Raw genomic sequence first — 20227 nt, 5'->3', positions numbered from 1 at the left:
TGATGGAGCTGATCGAAGTCGACGTCATAGAATTCGATTGCTGTGAAATTTGGACAAGTAAACTACCACGACTAAAACGTTCGAAATTAGTGTGCGAAGAACCGGAAGATTAGGATAACTGGTTCCTATGCCTTACTCAGTGGAGGAAATATGATTGTTGGAAATAGAAAAGGAGCTGGTTGTGGAATATAAAAAGTAGGGGAGATCGATTGCATGATTTAACATCTGGATGGGGTAGCTCAAGTCATGCTGTTGGAATTTTGACTACATGTTTTAGGAAAAAGTTGGAGGGTGGTGTACAAGACACGACCGCATTGTTCGATTTTCTACTTTGTTGTTTCGGTATTATTTTGGAATTAAGTGAAAGTTAAAGTTAAGAAAGTTGCGGTGGCCCTGAACTGTGATGGTTTATTTATGGCAAGCTTTGCAATAATCACTGGACCTCGTGGTTATTCGCGTTTATACATATCACTTGCGCATGAAATCAGTTTGGCACGGCATTTGTGACCAGCGTACCTACCAGTCAATGAGGTACAGAAAGAGGTGAAGCAGATCGTGATTTTTTTTTTTATTATTATAGTCACTTTAACACTCTTGGGTCATTCGTGACTTGTCCGGGGGTGAGATTTGAACTCATGACTTTGGCGTGAGAGGTATGGATGTTAACCAGTACGCCGGGGTCGTGAAATATGGTTGTATTAGTAATTTAAAAAAATTAACGAAAACGCAAGTAGTGACGTCATTAATTGCTTGTATCGTACAGGGGTTTTACTCACACAACTTAACCGATTGCTTCACCTCGGTAATCTAGCTCATTGCCTTCCAGTAGCATGAAACAGGTCAAAATTTACCCAAATCTGTCAATATTTTTTTTGTTTTGCATTTGCTTTTAGCAAAATACTGAACTTTTCGGGAACATTCACTCCAAAGAACTCACCAACTTGAAGTGCTGAACATTGTATTAGGTCCTAAGTAACATTGATCGACTATCTTCGTCAACTTTCTCTTTCTTTAATATTGCTGATTGCATCTGAAACTGGACTGCCCCAAAAATGCAAAAAGTGTGATAAAAGTGCACCTTTGCGTCAAATCGTTTTGGTGTCTTCGGAGCACTTATTGCTTGCATCATAAGAAATAAGTGCATCGAAGACACCAAGACGATTAGACGGAAGCTCGCACTTTAATCACACTTTTTAATAAGTGAAAACGCGCTTATTAGTCCAGTTTGGTGTGAAATGCGCAATAACTTGAGCACAAAACCTTTTCTTGTTGTGTTCGTCGTATTAGATGCTAGATAAAAGCTTCTTTTATCGATCTGTGCGCTGAAAATACCGGGGAATGTCTTTACATGGCGCCGTGGGAATACAAAGAGAAATTCGACGAAGAGAATCTGTCAATGTTACTTAGGACCTAATGCAATGTTCAGCTTGACTTTTTGTTATATGCCTCATGTATGTAACAAATGAAATTTTGATTGCCTTTCTTTTTGAACACACCGGTAAAGTACACAGACTCCTCCCATCATGAGTAGTTTGCTATCAAGTAGCGACACTGGCTCCTGTACTTTTGTATACTCTCTGTACTTTAAGTCTATACCCTCTGTACTCTGTATTATCGAAGACAACAAATCAAGAAGACTGGCAACTCTTCCATTTTCTCATACACAGCAAAAAAAAATGTAATATCGATCAATGTAATTCAAGCTGATGTATGAAATAATGATGTAATAGCAAAAAGCAGATACAATATTACATCAATGGATGTAATTTTGTTCGCAAAATCGATGTACATCGTACAACGTTATATTACACAACCGATGCATTGACCTGGGTGCAGCAGTTTGGATGTAATATTCAACAACTTTTTTTTCTGTGTACGAACACGTACAATCGTGTCATCTGCCGCTCAAAGGTAAATGCTTCGAACGAATTTCCAAAGATTACATCCTCAGACGAAGGGTTTGTGTATATGCTCATTTTTCTACGCGTTGCTTCCACCTTCACTCAAGCGCAGCGCTACTTTATCTGTCGCTTGAATTTTGGCAAAGTTGCCAGTTGTTGTCTTCGGTATTATTTAACGGTTCGGACGATTTCGAAGATGTCGCGCAGCAGGAGAATGCATACGATGAGGGTTTCTCAGTTTATGAAAGTGAAACGGAATAAATTTAACCCACCGACTACAAATAGAACATAATTTATTTCATAAACAAATTATTTGATTTTTGTATCATTTTGATGTTTTTAGTGACAAATTGAATGGGTGAATCATGGGTTACTCTACATAAATTCTATTCTAACTCTTTTCTGAAATGAACTTGGTGGCCCTTAAAAGGGCCGTTTTGTTACGTTGGTGATAAGTTTTAACCTCCGAAACCGTACAGAGTGCGTCCCTGTCGCTTCAGAGTGTGGACGACACCTATGACGGTTTTGCGCTTGGCGTGTTCAGTGGGTGACAGCATCACGGATTTTTCTAGGAACACCTTCAGTACACCTCAGGTTTCTTCGTAGATATAACCGGAAATACGCTTGACACCACCACGTCGAGCCAGACGACGGATGGCAGGCATGGTAATATCAAAGATGAATACTAAGATGAAACTGTCTGAAGAAAAAATTTCTATTTTAGTGTCCTCTTTCACGGTCCCTTTCATCCAATGAATACCCCCTGTATTCAAGGTAATTTTGTGGTTTTGCTGCCCCCTCGGCAGAGATGAAATGTTGCGCTCATTTTTATCAAAACAAACACACCAAAATCAGAGGTGTCCCATTTTTTAATTACTCGATTAACAACTAATCGATTTTTTTTGTTCGCTGTGCTGCCATATTTCCACCAATGAGAGTGCAGCACATGTTTGAAACGAGCGGTGATGATCCTCTGGAGAAGTTAATGCTTATTTCGGCATGATATAACCGATTACAAATATTTTACTTTTCGGTTCATTAATCGATTAATCGATTATTCGAATGAAAATCGCCCATCACTAGATGAATGTGAAACGTCATTTCAAATATATGGACCGTACATAAATAATGATACAATTTGAAAGGGACCGGGGCTCATCACAAATTACGTCGATACGGTAACTGAAATAAACACGAGTGTTCACCGGTTGGTAATATCCTGGATGTTAACACGCAGAACCTTCCGATGACGCTTGGCGCCTTCTTTTGCAAAAGCTTTGTCTCCCTTCCCGCATAAACGCGAACCATATCTTGACCTTACCGAAAATGGTTAAAAATTGTTTATAATCCTTGCTAAACTTTAACTGAAATGGTTATGGAACTTTACATGAACGTTTGTGTGATAAAGTTTTAACCTTATGTATTATGGTTTTTTGGAAATGAACCTTACAAACAATGGGTTGTTAAGAACCATTACCATTTAAAATTTTAGTTTTCTCCATACATTTTCGGAAAGAGAACTATATTAGAACCTTTTTACTTATGGTTTGAGAACTTTAATGGTAATGGTTATGGTATTCAGTAAGGTCCATGGATGGTTTTGTAACATCGATCAACTTTATGTGGAATATATCGCGAATAGGTTGCCTGTAAATTAATGATTACCAATTCGTGATATATTCCACGTAAAGTTGACCGACAATACAAAACCATCCATGGACCTTACTGACTACCATAACCATTACCATTAAAATTCTCAAACCATAAGTAAAAAGGTTCTAATATAGTTTTCTTTCCGAAAATGTATGGAGAAAACAAGAATTTTGAATGGTAATGGTTCTTAACAACCCATTATTTGTAAGGTTCACTTCCAAAAAACCATAATACATAAGGTTAAAACTTTATCACACAAACGTTCATGTAAAGTTCCATAACCATTTAAGTTAAAGTTTAGGAAGGATTATAAACAATTTTTAACCATTTTCGGTAAGGTCAAGATATGGTTCGCGTTTATGCGGGTTGCCATAACTAGTCATTGTTGCTTGATGTTTGTCGTTGAACGGGTGAATCGAAACTAAGCCAAAAGCGTAGTTAGCAATCTGTTATATAAACAACCAGCTCTATACCATATTTTCTCGCATCCCATTGGCTACATACAGTCATGATGATGCAGCTTTGTCGATATTGGGAAATTATGCGTGATAACATCCAGGGCCTGCCATCCGTCATCTGGCTCGACGGGGTGGTGTCAAGCGTATCTCCGGTCTGATCTACGAGGAAACCCGAGGTGTGCTGAAGGTGTTCCTAGAAATTATGATCCGTGATGCCGTCACCTGTACTGAGAACGCCAAGCGCAAAACCATCACGGACATGGATGCTCTGAAGCAACAGGGACGCACTCTGTATGGTTTCGGAGGTTAAAACTCACCACCAACGTAACATTGGTGACCCTGAAAAGTTAGAAGTCATTTCAGAAAAGAGTTAGAATAGAATTTATATACAGTATCCCCTGCTTCCAAGTTTGGTTACAGGATTACAACTCTGGAGATCAGCGGCGTGGTGTAGTGCAATGGAAGGGCCTCTCCCTGGGGGAACCGCCTTCGTGATCACGGTAACCCCTACGCCAGGTAAGTATTGGCGTGGTGTAGTGGTAAGCGTAATTACCTCTTACTCAGGTAAGCGTTATCTCGAGCGTTATTACCTGGGTTCAATCCCAGTCGGCGCCACTGGGATGTTCTGAGGCATAACATCTCTTATCACGCCTTCCTTCGGAAGGGAAGTAAAGCCGTTGGTCCCCGGTTCATGAGTTGATGGGTCGATAGGTAGGGTTCAGGCACAGACAAACAGACATAACACTTGCAAGTTGTTCGTCGAACTAGCATTTAACGGACAATTTAAAAGTATCGTAGTTGGTAGTACCGCCACCTGTGGCGCGCATAGTCAATTCCCTTGCGTTTGACGTTTACACACTGCCGCCATCTGTTCAGTGTAGTGCCCACCAGAGTGTACTCAACAGATGGCGGTAATGTTTTAGCGACGATGTTTACAGTGAGAAATATTCAATGTGTTATGTCTGTTTGTCTGTGGTTCAGGTGTGGGTAGCATTGGTGCTCAGCACGGAAAACAAATCCAAGGAAAAAACGGAGAGCATTTTGTGTGGTCGTTGGGGCCGTGTGGTCCTGAATTGGCAGCAACATGTTCCGCAATTGCATCATACCTATTCGTACACGCCCGAAGATCGGAGGCGAATGTCACTTCCACTTGTTTCATCTAGGAACCATTCTCTGATGACTGTGTTGGGGAAGCAGCATATGCGTACGTAATTGGTGGATTTGTTAGTTATTTCGAAGTTTTTGGACAATGCTTGAAATTTACCACTTTTTCAATAGTTTCAATTTGAAAATCAACAATCAAAAGCATTGTTATCGATGTGTAGGAATGTTTCTGATCGATTGGTGATAATTTTTTTTGAAATTGGTCTAGGGGCAGCTAAGTTACCAACATTCAAAATCTTTCATAATTTCATTTGTCGGTTTTCATAAAGTGTACCCCCATCTTCCCGAAAGACGTAGTCCTACGTCAAAAAGAGGTCGTTTGGATGGGGTTACGGCATCGAAAAGAGGTCAAACTACGCTTACGCTACTGTTGGCACCTTCAGTAGATAACAAAAGATTACCAGCAGCTCAATTTAGCCATCTATCAACCAAGCTGAATATCGCAGGTATCAATAACAAGGTATGTGTGACTCAGAAGATTAATGCAAAAATACATGTTTTAATGTGGTACGTTTTCAAATAAATGTCTTTTTACGGTTGTATTTAATAAAATCCAATAGTTTATTTAAATAAAAAATAATCTACCATGGCATCCTGATGAATATGGGCGTCTTAGTGGAATACCTGTATAAAGAGAGAGAGAGAAAGATTAGTAATTTCCATTTAATTCCACTACCTTATTTACTTATCCTTGACAGATACGCGTATTTCGTCTACAATGTGCAGACTTCTTCAGTGTCTTGTATTAATACTCGAGTCAAGGATAAGCAAAAAGGTTGTGGAATTTAATGGAAATTACTAATCTTTCTCTCTCTCTTTATACCATGAAATAGTAAATAATCACTGCTCATAGTAAATTGTACAATTATTTCGTTCCTTAATACACACAAGCCAATGCACAAACCCATAGTAAAAACGACAGCACGCCTAGTTAGAAATACTAGTTAAGGTAAATTTTTGCTGCATAGTATTTTTGACAACCTTTGTGCTTGTTGAGAAAACACAATATTATATTATAGTCTGCAAAAAACGTAGGTGCGTTGCATTTAATTTAAATCCCCAATATAGTAGTTTCTACTGCATAATTCCTTTCCGTGCACAAGTTCATCCAAGAAGAGAAAATACAAATATAAACCAGACAACAACAACTACAAAACCCAGAAACACACAAAAAATAAACATTATTGTTCCCATTGCCAGTGAACTAAAAGTATTGCCACAGATAAACAGACGTAACACTTCATTGTGTATCTTCGTTCACGCATTTAACGGTTGATTTGAATATTATCAGTTCCGCGAACTACTCGCCGCAGCGCTGGCATCGGATCACTTTGACGTTTCTATACATTCTATAGAACTTTCATGCAATATTGTTTGCGAGTTAGCGAGCAAACTTGTTTTCCGCGAGAAGCCCGAGAGATGTCGTTACTGAGGTCCTATATTTTGAGATACTATGTTTTCAAGAAAACTTTTTCAAAGTGTTACGTCTGTTTGTCTGTGGTATTGCATTCATTACTGACAATATTTTAGTAATTTTAGATGATTCCTTCGCTTTATTTAGAACATTGTGGTATTTATAAGTTGTATCAAGCACTTGTTTGAACATTTTTCATGTTCTAAAATTGTTTTTGTCTCCCAGAAGCTCCGTTATCGAGGGGTTTCTACCAGCGTTAATTACCGATCAGTGCTAGTCAGATTACCAAAAATTACTCTGATTACTGCTCAATTAAGTAAAATTACTTTATTACTTTGAAATTACTTTTATTATTTTCGATTACTGAAATTACCACGATTACTTGAATATTTTTTTTAAATTACTTAATTGGGTTGTTTAGGGGTATTTACTACTTATTCGTTATCTGCATTAAAAATGGAACCGAAATCCAAAATTGCATCAGTTTTGGTACACTGGAACTATTTTAATTAAGTACGATTACATTAGCAAAAATCACCTTCTTAGCGGCCCTTGGTGGGACTTTGTACACGGATAGAAATCTCCTTATACCTTCTGGCAAATGTCAATTGCTGATTATTCATAACATGTATAAGTCAACTAATAAGCAGACGCCTTGCAAAAAGTTAATGAAGCTCATGTGTCAAATGAAATGTATAAGCGGTCACACATACCTTTTATGCATTCTTATAGGACCTATGTGGTTTGTCTTATGGAATGTATAAGGCTGATGTTTTGGCAAAAATGTATAAGTGAAACACATGAACAAAATAATTGATTTTCGTTTCGTGTAAGGGAGCGAGCTGTCAACGAATAGATTTAGTGTCAACAATAAAAAATTTAAATATTCATTTAAAAATCGAGATGAATGTCTACGGGATCGATAAAAATATCGTTGTGCTTAGAAAACGAAGCTCTATCAGATGACGTATAAAAATCGGTATATTTTTCGAGATTAAACAAGCCAATTTTTCAATAGCGTTACTCGTCTATTGCTTTTGTTTTGATTTGGATTTAGAGGCATTTACGCGGCATTATAATCAAAGGACCCACTTCAACTATAAGACCACCAATTTTTCTGTATGGTCTAGTTGGTGGATGGAAAAAAGTGAGGTTCATTTATAATACCCCGGGTCTTATTTGCGTTGGAAAACTGTAGCACAAAGTCTATCTGAAGGTCGTTTTTTTTGTGGTTTTCCTGTCAAATGTGTGTCATGATGTCATAGATAAAATATTTTATTCGTATTTTTAACTGAAGCCTCATTGCAGAAATCGAAACGAAGCATTTTTCGTAAGAGCGCCAATATGATAAAGTCGATTTGATTTGGTTGCGTCGGGGGTTGCATATTGTGGCTTCTAATTTTTTCCAGATTTTTTTAAAATCTAAAATCGATTTCTAAAAATTCAACAATTAATTATACTTGAGACCAGGGGTTGAAACGTTTTTTACTACACTCGCTTCGTTTTCGTGCGCGACAGTCTGTTTGTACACTGCTCTACCGTCGTCTCTCTCACAAAACACAAACGGTAGAATAACATTCGAGCTAAAAGAAAATTATCAAAATAACTATCATATGACATGTGTGATTTCGTTGTAATTCCTCAATTTTGTGTAAATTAAACCATTTCTTATCAGAAATGTTATTACTAGGACATCATTGCTTACTATTTTCAGAATTCACTCAAGCACAACATCAGCAGCTCTTATTATGAGAAAAACTAAAATACAGACATTCGTGACGGTGTTCGGCGACAGTGTCGTATGACAGAGCCTGTCATATGAAATTTTAGTTTGGTACTGTAATTTGATAGCTTGTTTTGCAAATGTCTGAAGCAAAGGCAGTCGATTATCACAGAAAATGTGTCGACTACCGTGACCTCGACCGTGACCACTTACAACTGACTGCCTGAGACAACTAAAATCATAAAATTTAATAACAATAATAACATAGAATAAGACAGAATATGATAATTCCAAAGTTCAAATATTTATGGAATTACTCGAATTCCTTTTTAATTATCTTTAAAAGTACCCAATTATTTTCCAAGCAGTAGGACTTACTGAAATTACCCATAAATTACCCACAATTATTTTTATTACATTGAAATTACTGAGAAAATTCACTAAATATTTTAATAATTTGTGGTAGTTTTTGATTACCGATCACCTTACAAGCTTGGTAGAAACCCGTCGTCCGTTATCGACAGCAAATTTTTCATTTCTGATTGAAAGTCATCCGATACTAACGCAAAAAATCTGGTTTCCTAAAAATAACTCACAAACAGTGCTGATTGTTCGCAACCTTTTCTCTTGGCGGGACTCTGGTTATCCTAACTAAAGAGCCAAAATTCCTCACTTTCGCATCAGCCTAAATTTTTGGTTTGTTATTGTTATCCTCACTTTCAGACCATCAACACTCGTGCGCATAGAATGGACTGAGCTTCCAGTAAAATGAGCATGTTTGCAAATCATTTTGCTGGAACTTGATTTCAAAATTTGGTGCGCGGGAATTTTGTTTTCTGGGGAATGGTAGGTACACAGACAAACAGACATAACACATTGAATATTTCTCAATGTAAAACATCGTCGCTAAAACATTACCGCCATGTGTTGAGTACATTGTGGTGGGTGGTACACTGAACAGATGGCGATAGTGTGTAAACGTCAAACGCAAGGGAAATGACTATTCGCGCCACAGGTGGTGGTGCTATCAACTACGATACTTTTAAATTGACCGTTAAATGCTTTTTCGATGAACAACTTGCGAGTATTATGTCTGTTTGTCTGTGGTATGTGCATTCTGGAATGTTTCATTCTGGCCTGGATCGAGCATGCATCATATTTTTCTTTGGTGCAATTCTTGATAGAGCTGGAATTAGGGTGTAGCAGCTTTTGTAAACAATTACTTCTTTAGATGATTTCTAAAAGGTCAAGGTATATGCCCACGCAAATCAACATCACCATTGGATAGGGGAAGACTTCCTCTACCCTATTCTGGAGCAAGAAATAAGTGAACCGAAGACACCAAGACCATTTGACGGAAACGTGCGCTTGTATCACACTTTTTTGCACTTTTATGAGAATTCACTTAAAGTTACAATGAACAATATTGCTGAAAATAGATAACCCTACACAGCTTAACTTGAATCCTCAACCACCTCCTCGATCAGCTCTTCAACGTATTCACCATAAACATCATATTCATCATCGCCTTTTACTGCTACAATTACTTCTTCTATGCTTTTTGTATTGGAATCTTGCTGTTCGGCCGTTTGCAAAAACTTATGCTTCTCCAACACCTTTTTCCGTCGCTTCGCTCGATACTGAAAACGCGATACACAAACGAAATTAGGAATTGCAAACTACAAATTCAAACAAAATGTCCTATCTCTTACCTTAAGAACCATCTTTCGACAAACCTCGAATAGCTTCGGGAGGGCCTCCATCGGAGTGAACGCTTCTCCTTCTTTGACCGGAACATCCGGATGATTGTGCTCGTATCGTCGTTCGAACGTTTTATAATCGTTTGTCACACGTACTTGGGCCGGACATTTGTACCTCCGTGGCTGTCGACACTGCCAGTAGGTATAATATTCCGTAAAAACGGCCGAATGGTACCTTTCACCGTAGTACACCAAGGAGAAGTACATGGAACGAGGAAATTTCTCAAAGAAGAAGTAGTCAGGATACGAGTCGGCCAATACAAGTTGTTCATCTAGCGAGGGACCGAGCGGTGCCCGTTTCCGAATTTTGAGGGTTTTGCATTCTTCCTCGATTTTGTCCAGATCCAAATATTCTTCTACAATGGCATTGTCTGCCAGCTCATCTTCATCCATTTCTTGAATTTCCTGTTCACGCATTTTATATTCGCGCTTATCTACTTCTCGCATTTTTGATCCATTTATTTCTATAGCTTCTGGTTCAAGTGATCGATTTTCTTCATTGGCATAGCGCGTGGTTGCCTCAGCTTCTTCATCTGAATCTGAATCATCTACTGTTAGTGGTGATTTTGCCTCGATCAGCTCTTCGACGTATTCACCATTAACTTCCTCTTCATTATCGTCTTGTACTACTTCAACAACTTCCTCTTTGCTTTCGGTATTGGAAACTTGCTGTTCCGCCGAACTGTTGAGGTTGACTGTTTGCAAAAACTTATGCTTCTCCAACAACTTCTTCCGCAACTTCGCCCGATTCTAAAACCGCGATACATAACCGAAATTAATATATTACAGATTATAAACACAATTCTTACCTTGAGAACCACCTTTCGACAGCCCTCGAATAGCTCCGGGAGGGCCTCCATCGGGGTGAACGGTTGCCCTTCTTTGACCGTAAGATACGGGTGATTGTGCTCGTATCGCCGTTCGAACGTTTTGTAATCGTTTGTCACGCGCACTTGGGCCGGGCATTTGTACTTCCGGCGATGTCGACACTGCCAGTAGGTATAATATTCCGTAAACAAGGCCGAGTGGAATCGTTCACCGTAGTACACCAAGGTAAAGTACACGGACCGAGGAGCTTTCTCAAAGAAGAAGTAGTCTGGGTACGAGTCGGCCAATACAAGTTGTTCATCTAGCGAGGGACCTAGCGGTGCCCGTTTCCGGATTTTAAGTGCTTTGCATTCTTCCTCGATTTTGTCCAGATCCAAATCTTCTTCTACAATGGTATCGTCTTCCAGCTCATCTTCATCTGTTTCCTGAATTTTCTGTTCACGTTTTTTACATTGACGCAACTCCACTACTCTCTTTTTTGACCTACCACCTGATTGTAGCCGTTTTGGTTCACGTTGTTGAATTGCTTGCTTTTTCGGATTCGTTTCTGGATCAAGGAATCGCTTCGTTGACTGATTTTCTCTACCGACATAGCGATCGTTTGATTTTAATTTCCGTTTTGGTCGTAATCTGCTAACAACCTCAGCTTCTTCATCTGAATCAGAATCATCTACAGTTAGTGGTGATTCAGATTCGTCTTCCTCTTTCTCCAATAGTTTTGCAGCGAACTGCTGAAATTTATCTTCGAAGCTTGCCGCCTTTCTCACGCTTTCTCTTCGTTTCTGAAAGAAAATATGATTTCCATTAAACCAACCTTTATAAGCATTGTTGAACCGGTTATGTTACCTGTAAGACAATCTTCTTACACATCTGGAATATTTGCGGAAGGGCTTCATATGGCGTAAAAGCTTGTCCCTCTTTCTCGGGAAGTTGACCATGAGTGTGTTTGTGCAGTTGCTCAAATGTCTTATAATCATTATTTTTCACCCAAACTTGAGCCGGGCATTGATATTTTCTTCGATGAATGCACTGCCAGTAGGTACTGTGTTCGGTGAAAAGCGCGGAATTGTAACGTTCTCCGTGAAACACCATCGTGTAGTAAATTGAGCGAGGACCCTTCTCGAAGTAAAAGTCATCCGGATATGACTCTGCCAAAACTTGTAAATCGTCAATGGAAGGATTTTTAGGTGATTCTTTATGCTTTTCCTGCTGTTTGCTTGTAGAAGCCATCGCAATAGATAGTTTTGCACGTTGCAGATCAGGAACCTTCTTGAGACTTTTTGCGGTAGTCTTATTTTTATTGGATTTTGCTGACTGTTGCGGTATATTTTGAAATACCTCTTCGGCTTCGCTGAGTTCCAAGCGATCTTCTTCTTCGAGCTCCTCCACTTCCAACAAATCTTCTCGATCCTCTTCCTCCTCTCCCACCGGCACCTCGGCTGACGAGGCGGAACACGGAAGCTTGGGCGAAATAGTCTTAACGAACTCATCGTTTATATGACACTGCTCTTTGAACTGTTGGAATCCCTCCAAAGTTACAACGCAATCAAGGCACACGACTGCACCTGGTTCATCATCCGGATTAATCTGCAATAGGATAACATACCTACCATAACCGCTCGACAAAATGCCAAATCAAAAAGATTACCTGGATCTCAATCAAATGCAACAGATTTTCCAGAATGTTTCCATTGGTGAAAACTGGCACCTTATCTTTGATTACCGACAAACAAAGACGACAAAACGATGCGAGCTGCACGGACGAGCTCATAGTGGATAATTTGAGGCAATATTTTAGTATAATATTATTATAATTCCATAATAACCAATAAACTAAAAGATGTAATAGTAGGTCACGGTTGTTTATAAAATTTAATTCGCGTTTTTGCGCTTGTTTTATTTATGCATTGAGATGAATGTGACAATGAGTAAATTCAGTGCCAACATTTCAAAAGAGCGAAATATAGTTAGTAAACAATGGTTTTAGATATCGATTTCTCGCATTTCACGTGAACAAAAGCTTATACATGCAAAGCGACCATCAGGTAGAAACATGTTTTTTCTACGCTGACATCGTTAAATTGCTTTCATTTGCGAGAAATCAGCCGTCGAAGTAATTTTTCACAAAACCAGTTTCGCCCTAATGAAATGTTAGCACTGAATTCGTGCATCTGTCAAAACTAACGTAACAATTGAAAAGGGCCTATCAGATTTAGTAAACAGCACAGACGAAGTGACAGACGACTAACTGGCGTAGAAGTCAATTTTAATAATATGGTTCACTGTAAATCATGAAAATTCCTTAGAAGCTTGTGCCATCAGCTGGCAGATGTGCTAGTATGTTTGTTTTGATATGATTACAGGTGGTTTTTCATGCAATGATCTTTGACAGCGTGGCTGAATATAAACCATTTTGTCATGCATTTCGGTTTTGACGAGGGCTTTGGCTAGAGTGACACAGATAGAACCTCGGATAGAACCGAGGATAGAACCAACAATCAATACGAAACTAACGATTTAAAATTGGCTCACTACTTGACTAGCCTATTGGTCCCAAGCAAACGATTAACGTACCCCATTCTAGTCGAAATTCTAGTACTACGCAATGTTTGTTTTGATTCACTATGCCGTCTGGGTTCAATCCCAGCCGAGGTCGGTGGGTTTTTTATGAGGCATAAAAATATCTGGTCACGTCTTCCTTCGGAAGGGAAGTAAAGCCGTTGGTCCCGGCCCATGTGTGTTGAATGGGTGCGATATCCTACGCAGGTGTGGAAGCTGCCTTCCTGCACATTCGATTGCCGTCAATGGATGGCAATCGATGTCCGTCGGTTATTGGCACTAGATTGCGGAACAGAGACCGACGTTAATTAATCATGTTTTGTTGTTTTTGACATCATCCACATCCAGAGGGCCAGTCACTTTCGAATGTATGGGAATGGTAGGAAACCATTTGGAAATGCATGAAAATTTTCAGTTTTTATTCATTATCGTCTTTATGAGCAGTTTTAGATGCACAAAAATTGCACGAGTACATTACCACAGACAAACAGACATAACACATTGAATATTTCTCACTGTAAAACATCGTCGCTAAAACATTACCGCCATCTGTTGAGTACACTGAGGTGGGTAGTACTCTGAACAGATGGCGGTAGTGTGTAAACTTCAAACGCAACGGAAATGACTGTGTGCGCCACAGCTGGCAGTACTACCAACTACGATAAATGCTTGTTCGATGAACAACTTGCGAGAGTTATGTCTGTTTGTCTGTGACATTACTATGGTGATAAGGTAAACACTCGTTTATTTGTTTCCTTCTGTGAAAGCATGTTAAGTCACAAATTGTGGATTTTCGGATATTCTCCATACTGCAAAAATGATTTTCCTACCACTGAAGGGGCGACATCTCTCGGATCTTCAGTATAGCTACTACTCAAATCATATAATTAATTAAAAAAAAAATAAAAAATAGGAAAAATAATTCGTTTTTAAATTAAAAGTCTCCCCACTTTGATAGTTTCAACACAGACAAACAGACATAACACGTTGAATATTTCTCACTGTAAAACATCGTCGCTGAAACATTAGCGCCATCTGTTGAGTTCACTGTGGTGGGTAGTACGCTGAACAGATGGCGGTAGTGTGTAAACGGTGGCGGTACTACCAACTAGGATACTTTTAAATTGACCGTTAAATGCTTGTTAGATGAACAACTTGCGAGTGTTATGTCTGTTTGTCTGTGGTTTCAATCTCGGTTTCAACTACGACAATATTTAAAATTAAAACATTTCAGGTATAACATTTGATAACGGCACAAAAGCATTTGTAAACAAACTTTCTAAGGCCCTTTACACGCGAACCAAAGTACGATCACGCAAACCAATACCACTTTCGGAAAGGTGTTTTTGTGCCGTTATCATATGTTATGCCTGATTTTAAAAGACAATATTTTTAAAATGAAAAATATTGAACTGTCAAAAATACCATTGCATAAATCAAATCGACAGTGAGCATGCATAAGGGCCTATACGCGAGGATCGATTCTCTTCGTTGATTTTCTCTTTTGTTAATAACTCGCTAGATTTAACGTTTCTCGGTGCGTTTGCTGTTGCTTTTGATAGCCAATACAACCTGTTACAACTCTGCATTGAACAAATTCTAGAAAATTGTTTCGCTTAGCTGTAGCAATGCAAATAGAAAATCGGTGAAGAGAATCGATCATCGCGTATTCGCCCTTATGCATCCTCACTGTCGAAATATATGTCGAGTAACATTTGAAAAGCGCCTACCTTCGTTGATCGATTCTCATCATCGACTTTCCCTTTGGTTTACCACGGCTACATAAATGAATTTCTCGCTAAGCTCGCAGCACAGTTCAACAGAACATGATGTTAGCTTGCGCCTGAAACAACACACTGAATGGGAAATTCATTTGCAGTCGGGTTATTCGCGAAAGAGAAAATCGATGAAGAGAATCGATCCAAAATTATAGGCCCTTTTCTCGTGTTGCGCGAGATATTATATTTATTAACAATATGATCCATTCATACTTTTTCTATGCATCGCAATGACGACCCAAACAATGGGCCGTATGAATAAAAAGAATTGATTTTACTTTCCCGTACTTTTCTTACGGGAAAAGTAAAGCAAACGTTTTTATTCATACCATCTAGCGTTAAAAAAGGTCAACAATAGTAATTCAATTACAATCGAGGGGCGCGAATAAAGCAGTTATTACAAAAATAAAAATCAATTACATGAAAAGCTGTCTGACATGTAACTATTGTCATCAAATAAAATAATATGCTGTAATACATATATTTAAAATATCATACAAAATTTCATTTGGTTTACCCCCCGTGAAGATAAACAAATAAAGCTGAACATTGCATTAGGTCCTAAGTAACATTGACAGATTCTCTTCGTCGACTTTCTCTTAGAATTTCCACGGCCATGTATAGACATTCCCAGGCGAGTTCCCAGGTATGTTCAACACACAGATCGATAAAAGAAGATTTTATCTAGCATCTAATACGACAAACACAAAATGAAACGGTTATGCACAGCAAAAAAAGTTGTTGAATATTACATCAAAACTGATGCAACCAGGTCAATCCATCGGTTGTGTAATATCACATTGTACGATGTACATCGATTTTGCGAACAAAATTACATCCATTGATGTAATATTGTATCTGCTTTTTGCTATTACATCATTATTTCATAGATCAGCTTGAATTACGTTGATCGATATTACATTTTTTTTTGCTGTGTGTGCTCAAGTTAACGAAAGAGAAAGTCGACAAAGAAAATCGATCATATTACTTAGGACCAAATGCAATGTTCAGCTTGAAATACATTGGTAGCCTTTTTGACCACAGAAGCGCTTTCATCGCAAAAAAAAAATGGTTCGCCTGAGGGTTCGCCAGGTAAGCGAAAGAGTGGACCATATTGTTAATATAATATATTTGCTTAAGCCTAGTATCAACAATCAATACGAAACTAACGATTTTAAATTGGCTCACCACTTTAGTAGCCTATTGGTCCCAAGCAAACGATTAACGTACCCTATTCTAGTTGAAATTCTATTACTACACTATGTTTGTTTTGATTCGCTATGAAAGTTTGACAGATAACATCAGGGGTGTGTGGATTCATGCAGAACATGCAGGGGTGAGTGAAATAGCTTGGGACTGCTTGGGACCGTTGTTCTGGTACTGAGTGAGCCAAAAATAATAATGATTTTCTTCGGGACCCAGTAGTCTTAGAGTTACCTCTATGGTATAAGCATAGAGGTAACTCTAAGACCACTGGGTCCCGAAGAAAATCATTATTATTTTTGGCTCACTCAGTACCAGAACAACGGTCCCAAGCAGTCCCAAGCTATTTCACTCACCCCTGCATGTTCTGCATGAATCCACACACCCCTGATGTTATCTGTCAAACTTCCATAGCAAATCAAAACAAACATAGTGTAGTAATAGAATTTCAACTAGAATAGGGTACGTTAATCGTTTGCTTGGGACCAATAGGCTACTAAAGTGGTGAGCCAATTTAAAATCGTTAGTTTCGTATTGATTGTTGGTATAAGGCTGTTGTTTTGGCAAAAATGTATCCAGCATTTTACGAGCGCTTATGGCCGCCACAATCTGGCTGAGTTTTTGGTAGGGAACATATGATTTGACGTTTGGGTTGTGTCGTTTGACTGGTAAACGTTCAAATTTGATCATTTACACGTCAAACGACACAAGCCAAACTTCAAATCTTATGTTCCCTACCAGAAACTCAGCCAGATTGTGGCGGCCATAAACGATCGTAAAATGCTGGATTGTGGTGGCAAACAATGCAATTACAATAGGATTACAAAAATAGAATGTATTGTATTTTATTGTAATTTTATGGTTATTTTTTGTCCGGGTGTCCCAATAATTAGCGACAATCATTATTCAATTTATTCATTTTTCGAAGTTGCATTTCTTTTTGCATTCGATTATGATTTTTGATACATATTCGACATCCCTAATCATAATCAAAACAAACGCAAAACATGCAAGTGCAACCGAGTGCGAGTGCAACTTCCAGCAGAAGGAGAAACGTCAAAACGTGTCATCAGAAAGTTAACTCTTTGTTGTGATCCCCGTTTTTCGCTTAGAATTTTTATTAGATAAGTGGAATACTACAAAGGCTGGCAATTCCGGGGTGTAAATGGATTAACTGTTGAAAAGATTGAAAAGTTGTGTGCATGGTAAGCAACCGTACTGGGGTAGAACTTGCATACCGTCACGGCTTGTTTAGATGAACGAGTGACCTTGGAGCTCCCCACAAAAGAGAACACAATGTCCAACTATTCGCAGCACTCCAACGAAACCAGCATTTCCATTCCCAGAATCATCACCGTCGACAGTGTGAACTACTACGAAATTATGATCAAATGTGGTCATGTCATGTGGACTGCCAACAGAAGATACCGGGACTTTGATGATCTGCACAATAAGTTAGTCCAAGAGCGCAGCGTCGCCAAGGACAAGCTACCGCCAAAGAAGGTGATTGGTAATAAAAGTCCTACTTTCTTGAAAAAGCGCCAGGAAGCACTTGAACAGTATCTAAAGGAAATGCTTATATTTCTAAAAGTTACGATGCCAAAAGAATTTGTAGAGTTCCTTGAATTCCACCGGTACGATATAATATTCCTGACGCAAAACTTGGCCAATTCGTTCTTCCTACGGGGGGAAAGTTTTCTGGCAAAGTCGAAAAAGTATGGTCTCTCCGTTCTGGAACTGCATGCCATCAGCGAGCGACTGAAGATACCATGTCCTTCGACGGAATCTGCTGATGGTACGTTGAATTTTTCCCACATTATGGACTTCTGTTCTCAGCTGGAAACGGCGATAGTGCTTCCGGCGAAGAACAGCCTTCCGATGATCTTGTACGATGATGATTCGGATAAATACATTCCGCATGCGCTACATAAACCCATCGGTAGTAGTAACTTGATACCCTCGCAGCTTCGATATGAGCTGAGTGTGTTCAAAGGCTTAAGGAATCTCATTATCTATGGCATTTCGACGGAAAACATTGAGAATGTCGGTGAGTATAGTTTGCTTGTTTTCTGATGGGTATAGTTTAAACATTTTTATTATTTGCAGGAGGCCTTCGTGAAAGTTTGGTTCGAATTGAAATTTACAAAAGCGAGATCAAGCACATACGGCAGATAACACTTTGTGATGATATTCATAGGAACGATACGGAAGAGCTGGATCAGTCGAAGGTAAGGGTATTATTTTGATGGAGCTTTAATTTAGGCTAAGTTCAAAACTTTTTAACCCTCCTTTTCAGCTGTGGAAGAACCTCCGGCACGCCGTCTTTAAAGATAATCAACTAACAGAGATCGATCACTCGATTCGGCTATTTCCAAATTTAAAGGACCTAGTGCTGGACAAGAATCAAATCGGAAGCATAGCACATTTGAGTCACTTAAATAACCTACAAGCGTTAAGCTTGCGCTCCAATCGGATAGCGGAATGTCGTGACTGGCATTTGCAGCTGGGGAATTTAGTGAGTTTGAATCTGTCGCAAAACCGGATCCGTTTGCTGGAAGGCCTTTCGAAGTTGTACTCCCTAGTCAATTTGGATCTGAGCTGCAATCAGATTGATGATATAAATGAAATCGATCACATTGGGAATCTCCCATTGCTAGAGAACCTACGACTGATGGGAAACCCGGTGGCAGGCAGTGTGGGTAAGATTTGCTTGGTTATCCGAAATTTCAATCATTGCGATTAATAGTATTGATTGCTTTTAGATTATCGGGCCCGTGTTTTGTCCCGCTTCGGTGAACGTTTGCAAGAAATCTATCTGGATAATGAAAAGGGAAATCAAACGGAATACGACACGGCACTGGTTCTCTCGGCCTTACGCATATCGGCTCAGAATTCCCAACGAAAGCTACACAGTTTGCTAGACACGGCAGCCGTCGGAGAGAAACTTTCCGGTGCAAGAAGCGGCAGTAGTAGCAGTGGGACCAGATAACATTAGCGTAAGGTCACCACGATTAGTAGGGTCATGTTTTACGTGAGTAGACTTAGTTTGATTGTTTTATGCATACCTTTATGTTTTATGTTGTATTATGCGTCAAGGCCACCTCGAACTTCAGATCGACTCGGTAGTGCAATTCAAATCAATTAGTTAGTATACACCACCGCCTTGAACATATTTCTATCGATTATCTCGTTATCATGAAGAATTAAAGGTTTGTACACATGTATCATCTGATGCTATTAAATGAGTCGGCCAATATAAAGGATAAACGTAGTATATTCTATAACATTCCCCCGAATACCATTCGTCCGAAAGACATTCTCCCGAATTCCATTCACCATTAACCCTAAAAAATAAACAAATTGATTATCTTCATATTCCAAGTTTTTGTTGATTTATTCTTAAAAAAGTAGAAGGGTCTGTGCCTAGAGGCCCGAACGGAAGTTTGACGTAGGACCGCTAGTTGACGGAATAAATGTGAAGAGAATTTAGTTCTTTTAATTGATCAATTATTTATTATCTCAACTCTTTCCGTTTTTGAATTGTAGGTGTACCAAATTTGTGGTAATTTTTTTTTTCAAAGAGAAAGTTGATTAAGAGAATCAATCAAAATCACTTGCACCTTTGCTTCCAAGTTTGGTTACAAGATTACAACTCTGGAGAGCATTTTGTGTGGCCGTTGGGGGCTTGTGGTTCTGAATATGGACAAACAAGCACAGATAAATTCTATTCCAACTCTTTACTGATATAAGCTTGATGGCCCTGAAAAGGGCCGTTTTATTGAAGAG

The 20227-nt window shown here is 38.9% G+C and overlaps 2 protein-coding genes across 3 annotated transcripts; one reads left to right on the top strand and one right to left on the bottom strand.

The window, feature by feature from the left end:
- Positions 1 to 5722: 5722 nt before the first annotated feature.
- LOC135712719 (uncharacterized) lies at positions 5723 to 12786 on the bottom strand. 2 transcript variants are annotated; one of them, XM_065235743.1, is made up of 6 exons: positions 12550 to 12786; positions 11748 to 12488; positions 10883 to 11683; positions 10026 to 10823; positions 9773 to 9953; positions 5723 to 5800 (listed from the first exon to the last, which is right to left on the bottom strand). In XM_065235743.1, the coding sequence occupies exons 1-6, from the start codon at positions 12670 to 12672 to the stop codon at positions 5742 to 5744; spliced, it is 2703 nt and encodes a 900-aa protein (XP_065091815.1). In that variant the 5' UTR covers positions 12673 to 12786; the 3' UTR covers positions 5723 to 5741. The 2 variants fall into 2 exon arrangements, with proteins under 2 accessions (XP_065091815.1, XP_065091816.1); XM_065235744.1 differs by lacking the exon at positions 5723 to 5800 and having other exon boundaries at positions 8675 to 9953; positions 12550 to 12785.
- Positions 12787 to 17509: 4723 nt separating this feature from the next.
- Positions 17510 to 19699, top strand: LOC135712798 (nischarin). Its single transcript, XM_065235855.1, has 4 exons — positions 17510 to 18488; positions 18548 to 18669; positions 18738 to 19140; positions 19204 to 19699. The coding sequence occupies exons 1-4, from the start codon at positions 17738 to 17740 to the stop codon at positions 19428 to 19430; spliced, it is 1503 nt and encodes a 500-aa protein (XP_065091927.1). The 5' UTR covers positions 17510 to 17737; the 3' UTR covers positions 19431 to 19699.
- The last annotated feature ends 528 nt before the right edge of the window (positions 19700 to 20227 follow it).

Source organism: Ochlerotatus camptorhynchus, unplaced genomic scaffold (genome assembly GCF_037179485.1).
Source record: "Ochlerotatus camptorhynchus isolate MF236.1 unplaced genomic scaffold, CSIRO-AGI_Acam_v1.1 ptg000503l, whole genome shotgun sequence".
Lineage (NCBI taxonomy): Eukaryota > Metazoa > Arthropoda > Insecta > Diptera > Culicidae > Ochlerotatus > Ochlerotatus camptorhynchus.
The sequence above is the reverse complement of the archived record's forward strand: the minus strand, read 5'-3'. Positions and strand labels throughout refer to the sequence as shown.